The 23,593-nt window shown below is 36.3% G+C and overlaps 1 protein-coding gene across 3 annotated transcripts in view; it reads right to left on the bottom strand.

Annotated features, from left to right (window-relative positions):
* CDC42SE2 (CDC42 small effector 2) overlaps positions 1 to 23,593 on the bottom strand; it is a 128,016-nt gene that overhangs the window by 39,705 nt on the left and 64,718 nt on the right. For all 3 annotated transcript variants that reach the window (XM_059916999.1, XM_059917000.1, XM_059917001.1), the window contains one exon: positions 12,714 to 13,057. In XM_059916999.1, coding sequence (XP_059772982.1) covers positions 12,714 to 12,767 — 54 coding nt within the window. In that variant the 5' untranslated portion in view covers positions 12,768 to 13,057. The remainder of the gene's footprint in view (positions 1 to 12,713; positions 13,058 to 23,593) is intronic.

The following is a 23,593-nucleotide window of genomic DNA, read 5'->3' as shown; positions in this document are numbered from 1 at the left end:
TTTCTTGCCGTACAACTGGTTAAAAAGCTAAACAACTAATCCATATAGTCTGAAATGTCACTAAATGGAATGGGTATTTTTCACTCAACTGGCCTTCAACCAAAACACTTAACGCTGTTTTTTAGTTCAGGGAAATGTTCCTGTATTATTATTGGGTTGTCCAAAAAGTTTGTTTGGGTTTTTCTGTAAGATGTTACAAAAACCCCTAACTTTTTGGCAAACACTTTGATAATTTATTCTCCTCCAATGCCTCTTTCTTCTACTTTGTGAAACTCTAATTAGGCGGATTTTGAACCTTCAGGATTGATCATCTAATTTTCTTAGCTTTCCCCTTCTACTTTCCATCTCTCTGTATCTTTGTTTTTACTATTTCTTTGTTTTACTTTGTTTACAGATTTATCTTCCAGCCCTTCCACTGGACTTCTGTATCTCAGCTATATCATTTCCAAACACTATTTCTTCTTCTCAATTTGTTCTTTCTGTCTCCCTTCCTGTGTAGGCACACTGTTCTTATTTAATGGGTCCAATATCTTAATCATCTGAGGAATAGTGACAGTTTTTATTGCTTTATTTTAGTTCTTTTCTATTCCCTGTATCATCTATTTCCTCTGAGTTCTTTCATTCGGTTAATTTCTTTTAGCTTTCCTCATGCCTGATGATCACTGACCGTCCAAATGAGGCTTAGTACACATGGGTCAGGCATGCTGAATGGTGGGTTCAAGGGCAGGTGAGAAGATGGTGAAACTGGCTTTTTCCTTGGGGAGCCCACAACCACAGAAATCACCAGGTCTCTGCAGAGCCGGTCAGCTCTCTAGAGAACGATCTGCTGCAGGCCATCCTGAGCAATTCAAGCCTAGTTGCAGGCCTTCCAAGAGCAAAGCAGTTAAGACTCTGGTTTGCTTCTGGTCAGTATCCCCCTGTGCAGGCAACTGGGTGTGGCTATGTTCTGCAAATTCCAAATCTATCATCTGTGTTTTATTACCTTTCATCCATGCTTATGTTTTCTCTGCATTCTTTTCCTTTGTGGGTTTTACCCCTTTTTGTTTTTTAAACTCCTTTAATGTCATGCAAAGTGGGGTTTCAGGAGGGAGGAGACTGTACGTGTGTGCTCAGTCCAACATCCTCTCTATGTTACACACCTGGATCTCTCTTCCTGGTAACTGAAAACCAAACCAAACCAAATCAAAATACTTCTGGTAAGAGACCAATTTTTCAAGCTTTGAAGGTCCAGTTCATTTCAAATAGAATGTGCTTGAAAATAACCAACGGAGATTTAAAACACAACAAAATAAAATCAACCATTATTTAAAATGAGAGGAAACTGCAATTTGTCAACTAAACATTCATAAGAGCACTTACTGCGTGCCAGGCACTATGCTAAGGGCTTAACATAAATTACCTTATTTAATATACTTTATTATCTACTTTAATATATTTAAGTCTATTAGATAGGTGTCATTATTCCTATTTGCAGAGGTTTAATTAATCTGCTCAAAGTCACATAGTAAATAAGCATTGGGATTGCAATTCAAACCCTTATTTGAACAACTCTTAAGCTCATAGAAAACCAGATCTCCTATGAAGAGGGTAGAAAAAAGGGAAAAACTTGTTTGGTTTTTCGTAACTACCCATAACTTTGGGGCTCATAAAAATGAGATCAATTTCCGACAGCTAAGCATTACTGAAAGCACACTTGTCTTATGTTTCTTAGTAACTTTATCTGCTTTTTTTTTTTTAAACATCTTTATTGGAGTATAATTGCTTTACAATGGTGTTAGTTTCTGCTTTATAACAAAGTGAATCAGCTATACATACTTTATCTGTTCTTAAGGTCAGTGAGAAATGACATCTAGTAACTTCTTTATTTAATGTATGGGAGATTCTGTTTACTTATCCTATATGCATGACTGACAGCTAATACTATTTCCAGTATCTTAATGATTTTTGAATCCATGCATATGTGCATAATGGAGACATGAAGAAGGATTTGTGCATGTTAAGAGTCCAGTGAGGACATCACCCAACTGCTACTCAGGTAGACACTCCAAGAACAAATAAAACAAAACCAAAATCAAAACCACAAAAAACAAGAGTGATGGGTGTGTGTGTGTGTGTGTGTGTGTGTGTGTGTTAGAATGGCAGGCATTTATATCATTAAGTTAATATGTATGAAAGCATTCAAACTAAGATCTGTAAAAAATGGCAGATAATAATTAACATTTACTGGCAAGAATTTTTTTTTTAAATTTGGCTGTGCCTCGCAGCTTGTAGGATCTTAGTTCCCTGAGCAGTGAAGGCGCCGAGTTCTAACCACTAGACCGCCAGGGAATTCCCAAGAACCTTTTAAAATGTTGAAACACTGCTGGTTTCACCATAACTTATCAAAACTAGTGATGTATTTTTGCATAGTCCTATAATTCAATTGCATATCCAATGTGTGTATACATGTCCATTTGGGTAAAATTTATTGAAACACATACTAGAGAAAACTAGTCTTAAAATGCCAAGGCTTTGCCATTAACTTACTAGCCTTAACTTAGTTTACTAGTTCACTTCTTAATAGTTTCCAAATCTGTGTGTGAGTGATGCATCTGACTAGATGTTTGCTTAGATGCCTTTAAGACTATAATTTTATGATTGTATGAAAATTATTTTCAGTTCACAAATGAAAGCAGCTAACAAATGACAAACCAAAACAAAGCAGAACAAATGATGTCTCACCTGCTAAAATAAAGGAGTATAAGCATAAAAAATAGCTCTTCAAGGAACTAAAAGAAAGGTCAATCTACAAAAGTAATTGGAACATGAGCACTAGAAATATCTAAAAAATCAGAAGAATTTTTACTATGTACAGATGTGATAAGAGACCAAGCTTTACTCAGTACTTAAAGGAGACAGAGCTGAGATCTTAGAATCTGTCTTGCATATGCGAGCTAACAAAATTGATCTGTAATATTTTCTACCCATTATAAACATGTTTAAGGCAGAGAAAGATGGAAGAACAGAATGGTTTTTATCATGTGTTTATATCACAGATGAACAGACTCTGAAGTGCTTGTAAAAATGTCCTATATAGTATTGACTTCATAATTATTAAAATACTACTATAGTATTAGGCCCCAGAAATTATCCAAATTCTAACTGCTCTTTAATCACAGATTACATAAAGTTTACATAAACATTTTATTCTTCTACAACCGTGAATAGTTTATTAACTAGACTTTACCTGCCTGGTACTGATTTCCTTTCTTTCTTTTGCCTTCTGATTTTTAAAATAATAAAATTGAGATCCTTAACTTTCCCTCCTATTTGTATATACCAAGGCCATGTGAGAATCAGGACCCAAACCACTAACTCTGGACAAATAAAGGCTTAATCCTCTTTATCCTTGCTGTTTCTATGTTTATAAAACCCAATAATCAGTAAAACAAAACAATGCAAAGGTTCATGCTATTGGTATTTCAGAAGCACGTTAATTTTAGCCATTTTAAGAATTCAATGCCTTATGAAAAGATGCAGACTTTCACATCATTTACACAAATAACAGAACATGTAAATGAAGAAAGTGTTTTCTAAATAAACATGACAATCTCCCAGATGTGTAGGTGAGATGACTTGAAAACAAAAGCTCTTTTAAGAAATGTTTCAGGATTCATGTAAACTGTCAGTTAATAGGAGCTCACACTGGCTACTTAACATGACCTCATAAATGAGGAACATTTTCTTTAGGAAGATATAGACAGTATTTTCTAATGAGCATATAGAAAAAAAATTAAGTTAGGACTTATCTGCCATATAAATATATATTTTTAAAAACTATTTGACCACAATGTTTTTTTCTCTTCCTGCTCATCAAAAACAATTTTCCCTGCATTTCTTTCCCTTTTTTTCCAGTGGTAATTATTTTTATCACAATAAAGATAAGATAATCCTGTTTCTCAACTCCAGAGCTCCATGCTCTGACTTGTTCTGTATTCAATGGTCTCCAGTGTGGGAAATGCTCACCTGGGGGGTGTTCAAAATGATCTGCTGGAATGTGAGAGGAAAATACTAGACCTTCTATTTTTACTTTTCATCTTTTCTTAAATTAAGTTCTACTAATATTTTGTGTATAGGATGACATAGATGCCTGGTGGCTTCTGAATGCATTTATCTCTATAATAGTTACTAGAAACAGAGTAAACAGAAAGCACTGAATTAGATTAATGCTTAATCATACTTGAAACTAAATACAAGAATGAAAGCTGCTATATAGTATAATGTCTTAACTTCATGGGCTTCAATTTATCTAAATGTGTTTTTCTGTACTCTCAAAGAACTCGTCTTATGGTTTAATACAAATGGAATGCGCTGATGGACAAAAGTGTGGAGGAGCTGAATTGGAGAACTTTATTTCAAGAAATCTCTGACTTGTGTACAATCCTGAAGCTCACAACCTAGAATTTAAAAAAAATCAGGTTACTTTTCACTGTCATTAAATTAAAATGCAAGATAATGCAAGGGTAAACATTTCCTCGCAGACTGATAAAAACTGAGTCTGAAAACATCATGCATTTGATGAGGCTATGTAACAACGGTTGGTAACTCAAACTGCTGGTAGGAACACAAACTGGTAACACCAAATTTAAAACAATGTTGTCTTGCATGGTAAAAGCTAATGTCCTTAGCCTTTAGAACCAATCATTTCACTCCTAGGTATATACCCTAGAGAACCTCAAGCATGTGTTCACCGGGCAACACATACACAAAGGCACGAAAGAGCATTATTCGTAATAGTCCCATACTGGGAACAACTCAGAATTTCAAAAGGACTATATGGATGTACATGGTGTTGTCATACAACAAAACGTTCAAGAAAAGTGGAAATGAAGTTCAGTTACCTGCCTCAATATGGATTAATCTTATAAATTTAGCATTGAATTAAAGAAGAAAACACAATTATATCCACTGGAACTCCACTCAAAGTTAAAACAGGTAAATTAACCTATACTGCTCAGGGCATATACAAATGGTAAAATCATAAAACACAATAAGGAAGTGATTACCATAAAAAAGCAGGGCAGTGGCTCCTCCAGGTGTTGGAGCAGGGATGTAAATGAAAAGAATGCTAGGGGGCTTCTGGGGTGTTGGCAATGCTCCATGTCTTAACTTGGGTAATATTTGCTTCATAATATGTTTCATAACTATTTATCATATAGTATATTTATATATAAAACAAACTTTTAAAGTACTTTTTTGGTATGATAATGGTATTGTGGTTATGTTAAATATGAATCATTATCTCTTAGAGATAAATACTGCCATATTTATGTATAAAATGAAATAATGCTTGGAATTTGGCTTCAAAATAATACAGAAAAGAGCAAAGTAGATGCACTGAGATGAACAAGATCAGATAAGAGCTGATATTGTTGAAGCTGAGTGTATGAGGTTCAGTATACAACTGTCTACTTTTGAATTATTATTTTTGCTGATGTCACTTTTTAAGTAACTATAAATGGCAGCCACCACATGGCTTGCTAAGAAATAGCTTGTTTTACTTTGACGTATATATTAAAAAACTTCAATCTAAACTGAATAAAGATCAATTTAATAAAAGCATTAAAGAAAACAATTTCTTCTCTGACATTTACAAACTCATAAAAGCATTCTAGTTTCTGAAGATAAATGGCTTTCTACTACCATCTCACCCTCTCCCCCAGCTTGAACTCATACGGAATGCTATGGACACTAACTTACCAGCACTTCCTGACTGTGCTATCAGCACAAAACAGGGTAGGAACACCAAAATCCTTATGCCAAGAGCCTTTCTAGTTTGTCTTCAAGCTCATGTATACAAATTGAAACTTTCTCCTCAGGTATAAGCAGCTTACTGTCTCTATGAAGAAATCCAGTAGCCACTCCTGAGGCAGGACAGGCAGTTCCAGTGAATAAGATAAGCTTGGTAATTTCTAGGTTTAGCAATACAGTTAAGACATTTGAATCAGTCCTCTACACTGCCTTTCTACAAAGTAGGGATATTTTTCATTTCTCCACTGATAAGGGTAATTTTCTATTTCTAGTACATAAATTCATCTACTAAATGTTTTGAGATGATTGTGGTTACATAATGTGTTTTTCTGTGTAATTAAACAAATCAAGAGCATGCACATTTACGTTCCAGAAAAAGGAAAAATGACAACGTATCTATCATACTCACACCTCATTTAGGGTGTGTGGAAATGTGATTCCTAAAAAAGGAAGTTCTACATGAATCTATGCCATCTGAGGTCCTTATCGCATGGTACTGATGGAAATGCACCACACTTGAGCAAACTCTTGTTTGACATAAATCCCCTGAAATTATAGAATGCCTTCACCTAGAGTTTCCTCTAGCCACCTTTCATAGAACTGTTGGTTCATACTCTCAGGCTGCAGTAATAGCTTTCATGCTTTTCATGTCTAAGGTCTAAGGTCTTCTGGCAACCCCTGTCTACTGACCCATTCCATTCCCTTCCAATTCTTCACCCATTTCCCTCGAAGAAACCTTAGACTCTCTAAAACATGGAGCACAGTGCCCTTCCTTTGTTTTTTTATATGGCAGTTACCACATCATCACTTAAAGACACACACTCCTACTATTATGGATTAGAACTGCACATCAGAACAACAACAAAAACGAAGAAAAGTCACTGCAGGAAATCAACAATCTTATTGCAGAACACACTACACACATGATTGCAGACTGCTGAGGAGGACTCATTGGCTGGGAGTGTAGGAAGGAGAAGGTAACTCACTGGCCTACAGGATGCAGTCTGGTCAGGCAGTGCTAACTCTCAGTCTGGGCATACAGTAACATTCAACATTCAAACTACTGGGAAAAGGATATATTCTTCACTTGAAAGAACAAAACCATTCAATGATTTCTCATTTCACAAAGTGTAAAAATCAGTCTTTCCCCAGCCTGGAAGGCCATACATGACCTGGCCCTTAACTATCTCTGACCTCATTTCCCACCACTGTAGCCCTGGCTCACAGCCACTCTGCCCTCTTTGACATTCCTCGTACACATACAACCCTTGCACTTCCAGAACTCTTCTACTCGCAAGTCCTTCTACATAAGCATGTGCCTTACTTCCTTAAATCTTAGCTTAAATATCACTTCATCAGAGGCGTTTCCTGTACACCCTTCATATCCCCATTTCTCCTCCTCTTTTTTCTACTTTCTTTTTCCTTAGAGCAGTTACCATCACCTGATATCACAGACACCTATTTATTCACTAAATATCTCCTCCACTAGAATGAGAGCCATGAAGCAGAAACAGTGTCTGTTTTGCTCACTGTTATTTCATCAGTACGTGGCCCACTGTGGAAATACTAGTATTAATACATGACAACTGGGCATAGGTGTCTAATTAAAATAACACATTTCAGAGACAAACAGCATTACAAAACATCAGTACCATGTGGGGAAACACTATACGGGGAAAGTATGTAATATGACTAGAAAAGGGGGAGGTTGTAAATCAATATGCATTGTTTCTGAGGATACCTTAGAAGTTTATTACCTTAAGTGTGGTGATGGCAACGAGTGTATACGTATGTCCAAACTCGCCAGATTGTATACGTATGTCCAAACTCGCCAGTTTGTATACATTAATTATGTGCAATTTTTTGGTATACCAATTGTAACTCAATAAAGCTGGGGTGGGGGGGGGAAGTCCACCAGCACGCCAATGCACAACAGTAAGTAGGTAAACAATTCACTACAGTCCTGTAAACAGCTGACAAATCTTTTCATTTTTTAAAAAATTAAGTTGCAAGACAGCTACAATCCAAATTTAAAAATTCCAACCTTAGCACTACCTAGCAACAACAACCGCAGCATTTACACTACAGTCAATTTAAAAGGTTTAGATTACTATGGCTCCAAAAATTGGGACTCTATTTTACTCTGTATTACACTGTGCTAAAACGAAAGAGTAGGAAGAAAAAATATGATTCTTATGCTACTACTCAGAAAAATGCATTCTAAGTTCTTCCCAATATTAGGTTGTTCCTTTTCCACACATGGAATGTGCAAGAGCAGGGGGTGGTAAAGAAAGAGTGGGAGAGTTGGCTCACAGCACTCAATTTTGGTACATACTTTTAGAAAACTTTAGAGATGACCAAGCAGCTTTCAAATAAGACACTCTTGATACTGTCTAATAGAGCTGCAAGGATATGTTTTTGTAGACTGTAAACACACATACAATTATTAGTGCATCCTTTATATGTTTTTTCCTCATGCCAACAAGCAAGCTGTTCTTCTACGATAGTAACCACACAGCCCTGTTAAATTTTGTGTCATTTTTCTCAGCAAGTCAAAATACTATTCTTGTGGAATATTTCATACAATTATGTATTATTAAACAATAACACCATACAGACATGTTATATGTGCACAAAAAACTCAAACTGCAAATCCTTTGTGTATCAGAAAATGTAGTTCTAACGCCTCATAATTCTAAAGCCTTATGCTCCCACTCTTTAAATTCCTAACCTCTGCCATTCTAGTTTGAGTATACCTGTATCACATACTGGAACAGGATACATTTTTATTACAAACATTATGGATGCTGGCAATAAACAAATCCACCTTAAAAAATATGGAAATATGACTTCTGGTTTCCTGTCTGACACGTAAGGAGCTCAGAAGATGTCATGCCCATCCACACAATCAAAAAGTTGAACAAACTGAAAACCAACAACTGTTCTTAGATCCTTTAGAGAACTGAGATCACAGAGCAAACTGTTGCCTCCAGAATTGGAGACATAGGCAAATACAGAAAATCACAATGTACTAGAGCAGAAACCTCCAGTCAGTACAGGACCAATGTAGGAAAACAAACTGTAATTGGTGAACTGCTGGAGGATGAGTGTAGACAGCTGGAGAGTTAAAAAACTCCAGGAGTGCCCAATCTTAGGAGGGTGTGAACTAGATTTAGTGAGTTAATTCCACAGGACGGAACATAGCAAAAGTGATGGGATGTCACAAAGATTCTGACTTCCATCTTGCTTGCCCTCTTGCTCATACTAATGAAAGCCAGTCGCCACATTGTGAGCTGTGCTATGGAGAGACCTGTGGAGCAAGAAACAGGGAGGCCTCCAGCCAACAGCCAGCAAGGAACTGAAGCACTTTTTCCAACTGAGACTCTTGTTAGGATTCAGAGAGGAACTGAACCCTTCCAACACCCACTTTAGTGAGACAGAAAGCTGGTCCTCTCCGTATTGAACCCCGAGATAATTACAGCCCCAGCTGACATCTTAACTGTAGCCTTAGAAAGATCCTAAGTCAGAGGACTTGGCTACAGAATCTGTGAGATAATAAAAATCTGTTTTAAGCCACTATGACTTAGATGAACTTGCATCATCTTAGGTAACTAATACTTCATCCAATCCAATCTCTGTATTCTCAGTGAGCTAATGGAAATCAGGAGAGATTTGATACCTTGCCTGAACTCTGAGACTCAGAACAGACCAGAAGCTAGGCCCCGGTTGGGGTTCTCTCAGCGATTTACAATGCCTTTCTGCAATTTGGTGGTATGGAAATTTGCCTGGCCTGTTCTTCTTAACAAAGCCTACCCTCAAAAGAAACTATTTTACCAGAGCCTAACTGACTAGGGTTTTACCAGAAACTAACCAACTTTGGGGAAGGGAAATATCCAACTCCAGCCTCCTCTAGCCTTTCTGTCTCAACTGAGGAGTAAAAAACAAAACTGAGAAGCACTTATATAGGTCACAGCCCAGGGGCACAGGCTCACTGAAAGACTGAAACCTAACCACAGCAGTATATAATGCTTCCCCACGCCCAACATCTTACCAATACATCAACAGGGCTCCTGTGCAACAGGGAAATATAACTGAAAGAACTGGACATCTCAGACCTTACTTAAGGAGAAGTCTCTAGGGAAACCAAAGACAACAGGGCACAAAAACAAGGACACCAAAGGAAATTTTATCCTGTGACACCTACAACTACAGCAAACAGTAAATAAAGCCTAACCCCCACTCAGATAAACATAAAAATTCACACTACAGGCCTATTTCCCTCAGTTCCTTTTACCCAGAGTATTATCACATATGACTTTCAACAAAAATTACAAGGCATACTAAAAACAATATGGTGACAGGATTCAAGTATTCTATAATCTTTAAAAACTGTTGAAAATGTAATCATTGATAATATATATCATAGATGATAAATTATACACAATAACTTAAATGCACAGGTAAACGTGTTCACTGAAATAAACATTCATTTTATGCTTAAGTAAATTTGAACCTTTCCCATTAAAGTCAGGAGAAGCAAGATTGTTTAGCCATCACTGACACTGTTCAGCATTATACTGGAGATCTGAGTTGGTGCAGTAAGATATTAATAGGGAAAAAAGTGTATGCATCAGAATTAAGACTGAAAAAAAATGTCACTATATGGAGAAATTTAGGAAATATAAAATGTTCAGTATGGTATCTGGATAAAAAATTAGTGTATAAAAATTATGAGTTGCCTATACACTAGTTAAAAAAAAATTCCAACTAGGAAATTTAACAGCAAAACAATATCATTCAGAATAGCAATAAAAATCCATAAAAAATCTAGAAAAAACCTAGCAAAAAATGTGCAGAACCTACATGACGAAAATTTTAAGCTTACTGAAAGAACATGAAAAGGTCTGTATAAATGAAGATGTATGCCATGTTTCTCAACGGCATTACTCAAAATTTTATAGATGTCAATTCTCATCCAATTACATTCTAGATTCAATGCAATCCTACAGTAAACACCTACAGAATTTAAAAGATGCATTATGAAATATCTCAAAGAAAAAATATAAAAAAAAACATAATAAGGACCCATGTTACAACAATCCAGCTTAAAAATAAGACATTACCAATACAGTTTAAAAAGAACTATGTACTAAGTAACTGCAGCAATTAAAACAGTACAGTAACTGCACAGGTGTAAACATATGTAACCAAAAGAACAGGACAGATTTCAGGAACAGTCTCTTTAAATATACGAAAATGTAGTATATAATAAAGGTGACATTTCATATCACTAATAAAAAGACTGGCTATTTAATAAACTGTTTTTAAATAGCTGATTAACACAAAAGAAAAGTTAGACTCCTACCATCATGCCTCACAGTTCAAAGAGCTAAATGTAAAAAACAATATTATAAAAGTAGTAAAAGGGAAGATGGTGGAGCAGATATCAGCAGGAATCTGTATCCCCACCACAACAATTGTACTGGCAGAATCTGTCTGCTGTTATCTATTCTGAAACTAGAGTCTGTTCAAGGATTGCAACTTCCAGGGGAAAACGTGGAAGGTAAACTGCAGTTAATTTCAGTCAGTGTTAGCTCTTAGCACAGTAGTAACTACCTGCCCAGCCCCGTAGCTGTGTTCTTCGCATATACTATACACAGCTTGTGGGAGCCACGATGGGCAAAAAGGACCATGTCCTCCAAATACCTCTGCTTCTGATCACAGAGGAGCAACGGACAAGGAGGTGGGCAGCGACTGATGCAAGCTCCTCCCTCTCTGGCTGAAGTGACTTCCAGAGGATTTAAAAAGCCACGCCCTTGCTTTTCCTCCCCGCCCCAATTTTTCATTTTTTCCCCTTTCCAGAGCCAGACATTAAAGACTAGGACATTCAAAAACAATTGCATATACAACAAGGGCAATTACAAAGTGACCATGTATGACCAGGGAAAGGCTCAGAAAAGATCTGAAGAGACCTTAGGATTACACCTCATTCTTCCTTTTATGTTGTTACAAATGTAAGCAAAACAGAATAAAATAGAAATTCATTTATTCTGCCAGTCAGACAGCAAACCAGCTAGCATGTATAGCTACATTCTCCAAGGTATTAGATTTGATCCTGAAGATACAAACTAAATATGCTCAGGGCCCCTAAAGAATTCAAAACATGGTGGGAAAGACTATAGTACAGTTAAGTTACTATGCAAGAAGTTCCATCCTACCACAGAAAAATGAACTAAAAGAGCTGGTGGTAATACACATGAGGTATCATCTAAGTCAGGGGAAAGCTGGCGAAGATTTCATAGAGTTGACATTTGATCTAGGCATCTTAAAGGATGAAGAGAAAATTGGACGTGGAGGGCAGAATTTTCACAGAGGTAACAAAATGTGCACACGTTAGAAGGGATAAAAGTGGAGCAGGTACCAAGAAGAAGTCAGCCAAGACTACTTACTATCCATATGACTTTGGGCAAAAAACTGAACCTATTTCAACTGAAAAATAAGGATAATGGTATCTTCCTCAGAGAGCTGCTGTGAGAAAAATGAGATGGTAAATCGAGACGGATGTGAGGCAACCTAGCTATGACATCTTCCACCACTGATTTCCAAAGCTGACTTGGCTGTTCTACCTCAGATTGTCTCCCTCTCCTCTCATGGCTCCTCCAGAAGCTGGTCTACTTGGTATAAGAGCATAACCTTCTCAATCATACACAATGGTCTAGCACAGTTCCTCACACATGGCATTAACTCAAAACACATTTACTTTTTTTTTTTTTTTCTTTCTTTAACCAGATGTTCAGAATTCCACTGACAGGCCTTAGAACTGCCCTGCCGTCACTGCTGGGGTCCTGATTCTCAACTTGAGAACCAGCATTATGTTTAATAAGCACCCCACCCACTCTGTACATGTATTACTTCATACTTACAGGTTGAGGCTGTTCTGCAATACAGCAGTTGAAACACAACCAGAATTCACTCATGCTTACAGTCCAAGTTATAAATGAGCACCAATGAAGTTTCCAAATCTCAACTCAGGAAGCTTCACAAAGCAGGCTTCTCAATATGATAAATGTCCAAAGATGCAAAAATAATAACTTTATTACTTCTCTGTGTTTTTGTTCCTGGAAGTCAAGTATCTTATATAGTCAATCTAACAAAGAAAAGGTCAGATTGTTTCCTTTCTTTGCTTCTGATTCTACAGAGACTCGTTTCTGAACCACCAGGAAAGGTATAAAAATTGTTGTCTTGACTCAGGACCTTAACAGGTAGTCTAGAAAAAAAGAAGAGAAGAAAAGAAGTTACTTTACTTATCTTACCCTTAGAAGCTTTTATTTCTTAAATCTGTGATAAAATTAAGACTATTTCCCCAAAAAGTAAACACTGAAAAAAAAAATCAAGATTTTAATAAACTGATATTCATTCAATAAAAAAATATTTGAGTACTTTCTCAGTGTCAGGTATTAGGAATACAGCAGTTGAAAAGAGACAGTAATCCTTGCCTTCATAGAGCATTCTATTTTATGACTGTAAAAGCTTTCCCCAAAGCCATGACTCTAAACCTTGTAAGACATAAATGACAGTTATTTTTATATTTGTATAGAAGATCTTCAATGAAGATTAATGCATATATGTTCAATGTCACAAATATGGGTAATAAGGCATGAATTTAGGACCCTGATTCTACACAGTCCAGAGGACATGTCCTCCAACATACTAGAGGACAATGACATGTTAAGATCTAAACATATGTTCAAAGAGGAAGATAAGAAGGAAGAAAATGTACATTCTTGCCACAGTAAAATTCAGAACCTGGAATGCTTATTTTCAAGGAGAGGTGAACATTCCTTATGTCACCCAAACTCCTAAACAAAGAAGTAGCAGTCTTGCAATTGGCTCTGTCCAATGAATTGGGCAAATACTATGAAGGTTTATAAGCTCAAAAGAATTGTATGTTTCATTTACTTCCTTAGCGAGAATGTAAGAGCAAAGGGTTAAATTCACAACATCATGAATATTATTTCAGGGCTATTTACTTAACAAGCTTAATTCCTCCCTGAATCAAAGACCATGGCCATTAAAATATCATTGTGAAATCTCTTTTAACCAATTTTATGAAAACAAATATGCCTTTGTTTGAAACTGAAAATTCCTTATGCTCATCACTGCTGATGTAGCACATACAAACGTGAATTACTCTGCTTCAGATCTACTGGATTTGAGATCTGAGGTTTTAAAATCTATTATTTGATTTACTCCATCATATTTTCTCATCTACATATAGAGCTAGCAATTTCCTTTTTATTTGTAATTTACCTTTGCCAGAAACCGCCTTCAAATACTAATTTTACATGGTAAGGTGTTCTATTTTCTTCTATTTTTAACTGAGTTGTATACATTCCTTCTGTTTAACACTTAAAAGTAATAGATGACTTCCATATTTACAATCAACATTTTCGCAAATTCAAATTTCCTTCCTATTTAGAGTAAAGCTGTTCCTTATTTTGCAAATTTCAAAATATACATTTTCCCATTCCCATGTACTACTTTGAAAATGACATTCACAATATTTCCTCCTTCTTAATATTTAGTTGAAGAATGACTGTTTAAAGTACAATAATTTGTGCTTTTATTTTCAGAGATAAGACAGAAAGGATACTTAAGAATATCGACCTAGATAATAGATATGATGAAATACATTTTCAAACCAAGGGGATGCTTGCAACTCCACAGGTTTTTATTTGTTAAGTAAACATATAAATCTAAAAATGTTTCAAACATGCCTTGGAATATCATACCAATACACTTTTTCCATTTTCTTGCTTTTCTAAACAAAATTCCTTTTTAGAATTTTTTTCAAATGTATATATACTTATAACACATTTATACATAAACACCTTATAGAGAAGTATTGAATCTGTCACAAAAAATTTCAATACTACCACTAATAATAAATATATTAACAGGTACTTTCACTTCCTGAGCTCAAAGTTGCTTAAATCAGGTCCATTTTGAAAACCTTACTTTAAAAAAAAAAATCTTAAGATAACAAAAGAAGTGTCACTTTGCAACAACATCAACAACTAAACTTGGCTTTAAACACAGCTCAGCACATTCCACACATAAATGAGGGGTCAAACTGGGCTACAGCACCAGAGAGTATTTCACAAACTCATAGTTTCATTAGACATAAGATTTTAGAAAAGCTTAAGTGAACTGTCAGGCCACTTAGTGACTGGCAGAGATTCCTTGCATTAAAAGTTCAGTCTCTTGACTTTTAAGAGATTGGCATGAGTAAAAAAGTGTAGTAGTATTCTCCAGTCAAAAATATAACTTCCTCAGTCCCCTCCCCTCCTCCTCACTTTCCACACCTACAAATGCTGCAGATATAAGCTTTATACTTGTGGGAACAGTTTCGCTTCTGACAATATGAAAAATGTATGTCCCAACATCGTACCCACAAATTAATAAAATTGTTTAGGTCAACTTCCAAAGAAACAACAATAAAGCCATGATTTGAAAAACAAGGCAATGAGGTATACCTTTTAAGACAAATAATTTCTTCCCTCTTTTTTTTATTTATTTATTTATTTATTTATTTATTTATTTATTTATTTAGGCTGCGTTGGGTCTTCGGTGCTGCGCATGGGCTTTCTCTAGTTGCGGCGAGTGGGGGCTACTCTTCATTGCGCTGCATGGGCTTCTCATTGCGGTGGCTTCTCTTGTTGCGGAGCACAGGCTCTAGGCGCGCGGGCTTCCGTAGTTGTGGCACACGGGCTCAGTAGTTGTGGCTCGCGGGCTCTAGAGCACAGGCTCAGTAGTTGTGGCGCACGGGCTTAGTTGCTCTGTGGCATGTGGGATCTTCCCAGACCAGGGCTCGAACCCGTGTCCCCTGCATTGGAAGGCGGATTCTTAATCACTGAGCCACCAGGGAAGTCCCTTCCCTCTTTTTTTTAACGTGGAATACTTTAACTCAGTTGAGGTATTGAGCATGCTCAGTTTGTGTGAAACAGAATCAGATGTTTAGAATTTAGACTTTGATATAAGAGATGTCTGGCAGTTGTTAGTACTACACTAATTTTTAGCAATGTTAACTTGGGCAAGTGACAAGCTCTATCATTAGTTATAAAAAATGGAATGCTTCACTGCCAATGTCACAGGTCTGAAATGAGGGCTAAATTAGGATGTACACAAGGGCACTGCATATATCATAAACAGCTATACTGATACAAGATGTTCTTTTATTTGTTATCAAAATTAAAATAGCTAATAGCAGAATGAAGTAGCAAAAATAATTAATTTGTAATAGCTGTAAATTTTTAGGAAACAGCCTAAAAGTCTATTCAAAAAAATAAATAAAAAGTTTTTTAAATGAACTGAGAGACAACCTACGGAATGGGAGAAAATATTTGCAAACAATGCAACCCATAAGGGCTTAATTGCCAAAATATACAAACAGCTCATACAACTCAACAACGAAAAAAAACAAACAACCCAATTGAAAAATGGGCAGAAGACCTAAAGAGACATTTCTCCAAAGAAGAAATACAGGTGGTCAATAAGCACATGAAAAGATGCTCAACATCGCTCATTATTAGAGAAATGCAAATCAAAACTACAATGAGGTACCACCTCACACGGGTCAGAATGGTCTACAAAGAACTAAAAAGTCTACAAAGAACAAACGCTGGAGAGGGTGTGGAGAAAAGGGAACCCTCCTACACTGTGGGTGGGAATGTAAACTGGTACAGCCACTATGGAAAACAGTATGGAGGGTCCTCAGAAAACTAAAAATACAATTACCATATGATCCAGCAATCCCACTCCTGGGCATATACCCAGACAAAACTATAATTCAAAAAGATACATGCACCCCTATGTTCACAGAAGCACTATTTACAATAGCCAACACTTGGAAACAACCTAAATGTCCATCAACAAATGAATGGATAAAGAAGATGTGGTATATATATACAATGGAATACTACTCAGCCATAAAAAAGAACAAAATAATGCCATCTGCAACAACATGGATGCAACTAAAGATTATCATACTAAGTGAAGTAAGTCAGAAAGAGCAAGACAAATACCATATGATATCATTTATATGTGGAATCTAACATATGACACAAATGAACTTACCTATGAAACAGAATCATGGACATAGAGAATAGACTGTGGTTGCCAAGGGGGTGGGGGGCGGGAGAGGGATGAACTGGTAGTTTGGGGTTAGTAGATGCAAACTATTACATATAGAATGGATAAACAACAAGGTCCTACTGTATAGCACAGAGAACTATATTCAATATCCTATGATAAACCATAATGGAAAAGAATATGAAAAGGAATGTATATGTCTGTAACTGAGTCACTTTGCTATACAGCAGAAATTAACACATTATAAATCAACCATACTTCAATTAAAAAATTTTTTTAAAAAAAGAATAAACAAATAGGGACTTCCCTGGTGGTGCAGTGGTTAAGACTCCACACTCCCAATGCAGGGAACTAGATCCCACACGCATGTTGCAACTAAGAGTTCGCACGCCACAACTAAGGAGCACACATGCCGCAACAAGGACCCGGCACAACTGAATAAATAAACAAATATATATAAAAAAAAGAATAAACAGATAGCATTTTAAACTGAAAAAAAATGAATGGTGCTCCATTCATACAAAAGAACACTATACAAAATGAAAATGAATGGTAGTTTCATCCAACACACTGGACAATTCTCAGTGCCATGTTATTGAGGGAAAGAAGGCACAAAACAATATACATGGAATGATTTCCTTTATACGAATTTCAAAAACAAGTTCAACTAAACTACTTTGTTTAGAGATGCACAGAGAAGTATAAAAGTAAAGCAAGAAAATTATAACAGAAGTCAGGAAAGTGGTTAGGGCTGAGGGCAGGAATTAAGAATTAGGAAGAGATGCATAAGAGCTCCTGGAACGCTGACAATATTCTACCTCTTGACTTAAGTGGTAGTTACATAGGTACTTGCTTTATAATTTTGTATTAAATAGTACATTTATGGTCTATGCAATTTTTTATATATCTTTAAATAATAACAATTTAAATAATATATAAGTAAAAGAAGCAAATACTAACAATTTCAAGTTGTTTGTAATAGAGTGATGGAAATGCAAAATACAATGTCAAGTAAAAATGAACACCCTTTGCTAGAGACTTTGAAGGACCTGGTAAAATTTGGGAGGTTTGAGTGGGGAAAGGGGTGATGAGGTCTGAAGTTCTACCAGATGCCAAAGAGATTTCCACCAGAAATGCAAAAATTACTAATCAATGACCAAGTCTGAGTTCTCAGTAAAGCTTATATCATAGCTGCACCAGCACTAAATCTGTCCCAATCTAGTTAAAATCATTCTTTGATATTGACTTGAGGTACAAGATCCTATTGGGAAAGAACAAAAATACAAAAACCAACCCATTCTGAAAAGAGCTTTCAAACTACATACTTATCACAGACCTACTTTTCTGTGGCTAATCAAAGTTCAGTCAAGCCACTGTTCCCTGAACTCAGTTATAAAAGGCACAGACAGGGGCGCATGTAACTACTGAAATAAGAGGGTTAGTTTTTTGTTTTTTGTTTTTAGTAATTTTAATTTATTATTTAAACCCTGCTGAGTTGCAGTAAGGAGTTGAAGCAGATTATAACATGGATTTTTATTTATTTATGGCTGTGTTGGGTCTTCATTTCTGTGAGAGGACTTTCTCTAGTTGCGGCAAGCGGGGGCCACTCTTCATCACGGTGTGCGGGCCTCTCACTATCGCGGCCTCTCTTGTTGCGGAGCACAGGCTCCAAACGCGCAGGCTCAGTAATTGTGGCTCACAGGCCCAGCTGCTCCGCGGCATGTGGGATCTTCCCAGACCAGGGCTCGAACCCATGTCCCCTGCATTGGCAGGCAGATTCTCAACCACTGCGCCACCAGGGAAGCCCCAAGAGGGTTAGTTTTTTTTCTTAGAATGACTGCTTATAGGTTAGTCTTTCCCACAGTTTCGTGTTAATGTAATCACAGGGTACTTTTTTTTTTTTAATATCTGGCTTTTTTAATTCAGCATGTTTTTGAGATTTACCATGATGCCTCTATTAGCTAATTCACATAGATTTCCATTGTGTATATACAGCACAATTTAACTTCATATTTAGTATTTCCAGTTTTTGGCTGTTAAAAATAATGCTGCTATAAATTAGTGTATACAAATATCCATGTAAACAGAAATTTTCATTTCTCCTGAGTAAATATCTAGAAAGAGAATTGCTGAGTCATATTTTAAGTATAATTTTAACTTTATAAGAAACCGTTTACCAGTTTTCCAAATCAGTTGTACCATTTTGCATTTGTACCAGCAATGTATGAGAGTTCCAGTTGTTCCACATCCTACCAACACTTTGTATCGTCAATCTTGTTACTTTTAGTCATTCCAGTGGGTATGAAGTACTACCTTGCTGTGGTTTTAATTTACACTTTCCTGATAACTAATGGTATTTAGTCTTTTCATGTGCTTGCTAGCCATTCATATTATCTTCTTTGGTTAGGTATATTCACATCTTTTGCCCATTTTTTAATTTAGTTGCCTTATTCAGTTGTGTTCTTTACATATTCTAGATCAAGCCCTTTGTCTGGTAAGTGTATTGTGAAGATTTTTTCCTGGTCTTTGTCTTTCCATTTTTAAAAAAATAGCACCTTTCGGGACTTCCCTGGTGGTCCATTGGTAGAGAATCCGCCTTTCAATGAAGGGGACATGGGTTCAATCCCTGGTCAGGGAACTAAGACCCCACATGCCGCGGGGCAACTAAGCCCGTGCACTACAACTACAGAGCCCACACGCCCTGGAGCCTGCATGTCACAACTAGAGAGAAAACCCGTGTGCCACAACTAGAAAGATGCCCGCTCACTGGAACAAAAGATCCCACATGCCTCAACGAAGATCCTTCGTGCGGCAACTAAGACCCGACACGGCCAAATAAATAACTATTTTAAAAAATAGCATCTTTCAAAGAGTTTAAGATTTTTAATTTAACAAAATCTAGTTTACCTATTTCATCTTTTATGATTTGTGTTTTGTGTTCTAAGAAATTTCTGCATATCCCCCAAACATAGCTTTCCTTGTATTATTTTTTCTTCTAGAACTTTTAGTTTTTACTTTTCAGTCTATAATCAATTTTTAGTTATTTCTGGTGGTATAAAGTAAAGGTCAAAGATTCCTTTTTTACATAGATAGCCCATTGTTCCAGCTCATCTGCTGAAGGATATCTCTTTGCCTACTGACTTGATTTGGCACTTTTCACTGAAAATCATATAACTGTAGGTTTGTGTCCATTTCTGGGCTGATTATTACACTGGTTTATGCCTATACTAGAACCAGACTATCTTGACTGCTATACTTTTTTTATTATTACTATTTTACTTTTTTTTTTGGCTGTGTTGGGTCTTAGTTGTGGCATGCAGGGATCTTCGTTGCGGCACGTGGGATCTTTCATTGGGGTGCACGGGCTCTTTGTTGTGGCATGCAGGCTTCTCTCTAGTTGTGGTGCACAGGCTCCAGAGCGTGCAGGCTCAGTAGTTGCGGCGTGTGGGCTCAGCTGCCCTGCGCAGCATGTGGGATCTTAGTTCCCAGACCAGGGATCAAACCCGCGTCTCCTACACCGGAAGGCGGATTCTTAACCACTGGACCACCAGGGAAGTCCCTTGACTGCTATACATTTATACTAAGACTTGAAGTCAAGTAGTGGTAAGTCTTCCAAATTATTCTTTTCCAAGGTTACTTTGGATTGTCTAGATGCTTTGCATTTCCATATGCATTTGAGAATCAATATGTCAGTTTCTACAAAAAAAGCCTCCTCTGAATCTGATTAGGATTGCATTTATTTTGACAATTATTTGGAGATTTACATTTTAACAATAGAGTATCTAACCCATTAACATGGCACATCCAATAGTCTGTAGTTCTCAGTGTACAGGTTTTCTATGTATTTTGTTGCATCGTTTTTGTTTTTTAACTTTGTTTACAGCTTTCATATGAAAGCTTTTTTTTTTTTTTGGCTGTGCTGCGTGGCTTGCAGAATCTCAGTTCCCTGACCAGGGATGGAACCCGGGGCTATGGCAGTGAAAGCGCCGAGTCCTACCCACTAGACTGCCAGGGAACTTCCCATATGAAAGCTTTAAAGTCTTATGTAGTCAAACATCAATTTCCATCACAGATTAGGTGGTTTATCTTACTTTGGACAAATTTTCATCATGGACCGGGGGTTTCTTTTACTTATCCCAGGATTATAAACCTATCATCCCACATAGTTTCATTTAGGTTTACTTTATAAATTAACTTGGACATTAATATTTTATGGGTATAGTTAGGTAACATTTTCACGGTCTACTCAGGCTTTTTCTTTCTAACATCTTCCTTTTTGCCTTAATTAAACTCAAGTACTTAATGCCAAACATATACATATGTAGGGGAGAGATTCTTATATTGGCTCAAACCTGAAAGAGTTTGCAACACGGAGCAAAGTAATAACATAAGAAAACTACTGTCCCCTTCTCTAATGCCCACACTTCTCCCCCTTGTATGAGACTGAATACCATATTTCCTCTCTTTAACAATAAATCCTCCTTTTCCTTTCCTGCTACTTTCCTTCTTTCTTTTTTTCCAGTTTCTCTCTCTCCCTTTTTCTTTCTCCCTTTTCCATGTCTTCATCCACTCTCCTTAAACCCTTTGTTAGCTATGTAGAGTTAGAAACAATTTTGTGACACATAGTAGATTCTCAATTTATCAGTTCATGGATTGAAAGTTATCTTAATACTCTGAACTTTTCTCCTGCTTCTAGGTAGATATTTACACCCAACTGCTAATGAACATCTCATGTGGTCTCCTTGTTCATTTAAACACATTATTTTTAACACTAAGTTTACATATCTGTGTCTGCGTTACCTTTCTTGGTGGGTGGCACCACCATGCAATGTTTACCAAGCAACACATACTCAAATTCTATCCCACTACCTGCAGTTCTGTGAATAAAACCATACTGTAAAATGTTTCTTATATGTAAACAAGCCTTTACTGTTATTCAAAAATTAATACAAGCACAAAGATTTTTAAAAATCAATACATAATAAAAAGCTATTTAAAATGGCAAATCACACCTATCCCTCTCCATCTGTTAGTGGTAGTCATTTTTAACTTATCAAGGTATTTCTTTTGATATTTATAATTATGAGTAAGATGACAACTGCTATTTCTTGTTATTTTTAGATAATTTAAACTGATGTTGTTAAAACAGATAAGGATACGTCTTTTTTTAATCACTGTCTACCCTCAAACTCCCTTTCACTATGGTCATAAGTGATAATTAATAATTTTTGGTTGAATCAATACTCAATGTTTGTTATTATAATTGCCACTGATGAAACGAGTAACCTATTTGAATTAGCTATCCTTTCTTGAATAATCTTTTGTTTTCCTGAGGTTAATAGCACCTGAGAATTTGTGTTTGCTTAGTTTTTCTATGTACCTATACCAGAACTGCAAAACACTTTAATTAGACCTGTAAAAGACCTGTAATTTCCACATACCCAAACATGTGAGTAAATGTACTGACTCAAATTTTCTTTTGGTTTCTTCACAGAACTTCCTAGCCTCTTACTTCAATCTTTACTAGCTGCTCTCAAGGCATGCTCCTTTGGTTCCTTTCCTACATTGATGTCCTGTTTCTGAGGATCACCTCTTCCTTTTTTCATCCTCCTCAGCTTATTTTGTAAAATCACACATTCCACTAGCTTATTAAGAAAGGGTACATGGAAGAAAAATGTTTTAAATGCTTGCATCTGACATTTGATTGACCATTTGGTTAAATGTAGAATACCAAGTTAAAGATCTTTTCCTCAGGATTTTAAAGGCATTGTTTCACTGTTTACTACCTTCAAGAGTTGCTGCTGAGAAGTCTGGTGGCATTTTATTTTTGTTTCCTTACTGGTGATGTATTTCTCCCTTCTCTGAAAGGTTTAAAGATTTTTCTCTTTACTTTTGGAATTCTCAAATTTCACAGAGACGTAACTTGGTTTGGTCCTTTTTCATTCATTGTGCTGGGGACTGGATGAGGTCTTTCAAACTGAAGAAAAATATTAGTACCTATACCACATGGTTGTTGTGAGAATTACACAAAATACTTATACTTAGCATATGTAAGTGCAAATAATGTTGATGATTACTAATATTTACTCACATTTACCAATTTCTTTGATCACCATTTTTTCTTGCCTCTCAATTCTTCCTTTAAAGTTCAGTTTCCTTCTTCATAAAGTGCTTACTTTAAGAGTTTTTCTTAATAGTACATCCTTTTTAATATTGAGCTACAAGTAGTTAGCTTCACAGTTGTTTCTCTAAAATTGTGGGGGGTTTTTTCAATTTAATGTTGAAATAACTTATAGAAGAGTTGGTAAAACAGAATAGAAATGTCCCATGTACCCTTCACTCAGATACACTAACTATTGACACAAGGTCTGTATTTTGCCCTTAGTCTTGCATGACAGGTTTTTCTTCTTTTTTTTAATTAATTTTTATTGGGATATAGCTGCTTTGCATGACAGTTTAGCTAAGTACAGAATTCTTGGTTGACAGTGTTTTCCTTCAGTCCTTTTTTTTTTTGATGTGGACCATTTTTTTAAAGTTTTTATTGAATTTGTTACAATATTGCTTCTGTTTTATGTTTCTGGTTTTTTTGGCCCGACGAGGCATGTGGGACCTTAGCTCCTTGACCAGGGCAGAAGGCGAAGTCTTAACCACT

This window comes from Balaenoptera ricei, chromosome 3, assembly GCF_028023285.1.
Source record: "Balaenoptera ricei isolate mBalRic1 chromosome 3, mBalRic1.hap2, whole genome shotgun sequence".
NCBI lineage: Eukaryota > Metazoa > Chordata > Mammalia > Artiodactyla > Balaenopteridae > Balaenoptera > Balaenoptera ricei.
Note: the sequence above shows the minus strand (reverse complement) of the source record. Positions and strands in the feature narration are given on the sequence as shown.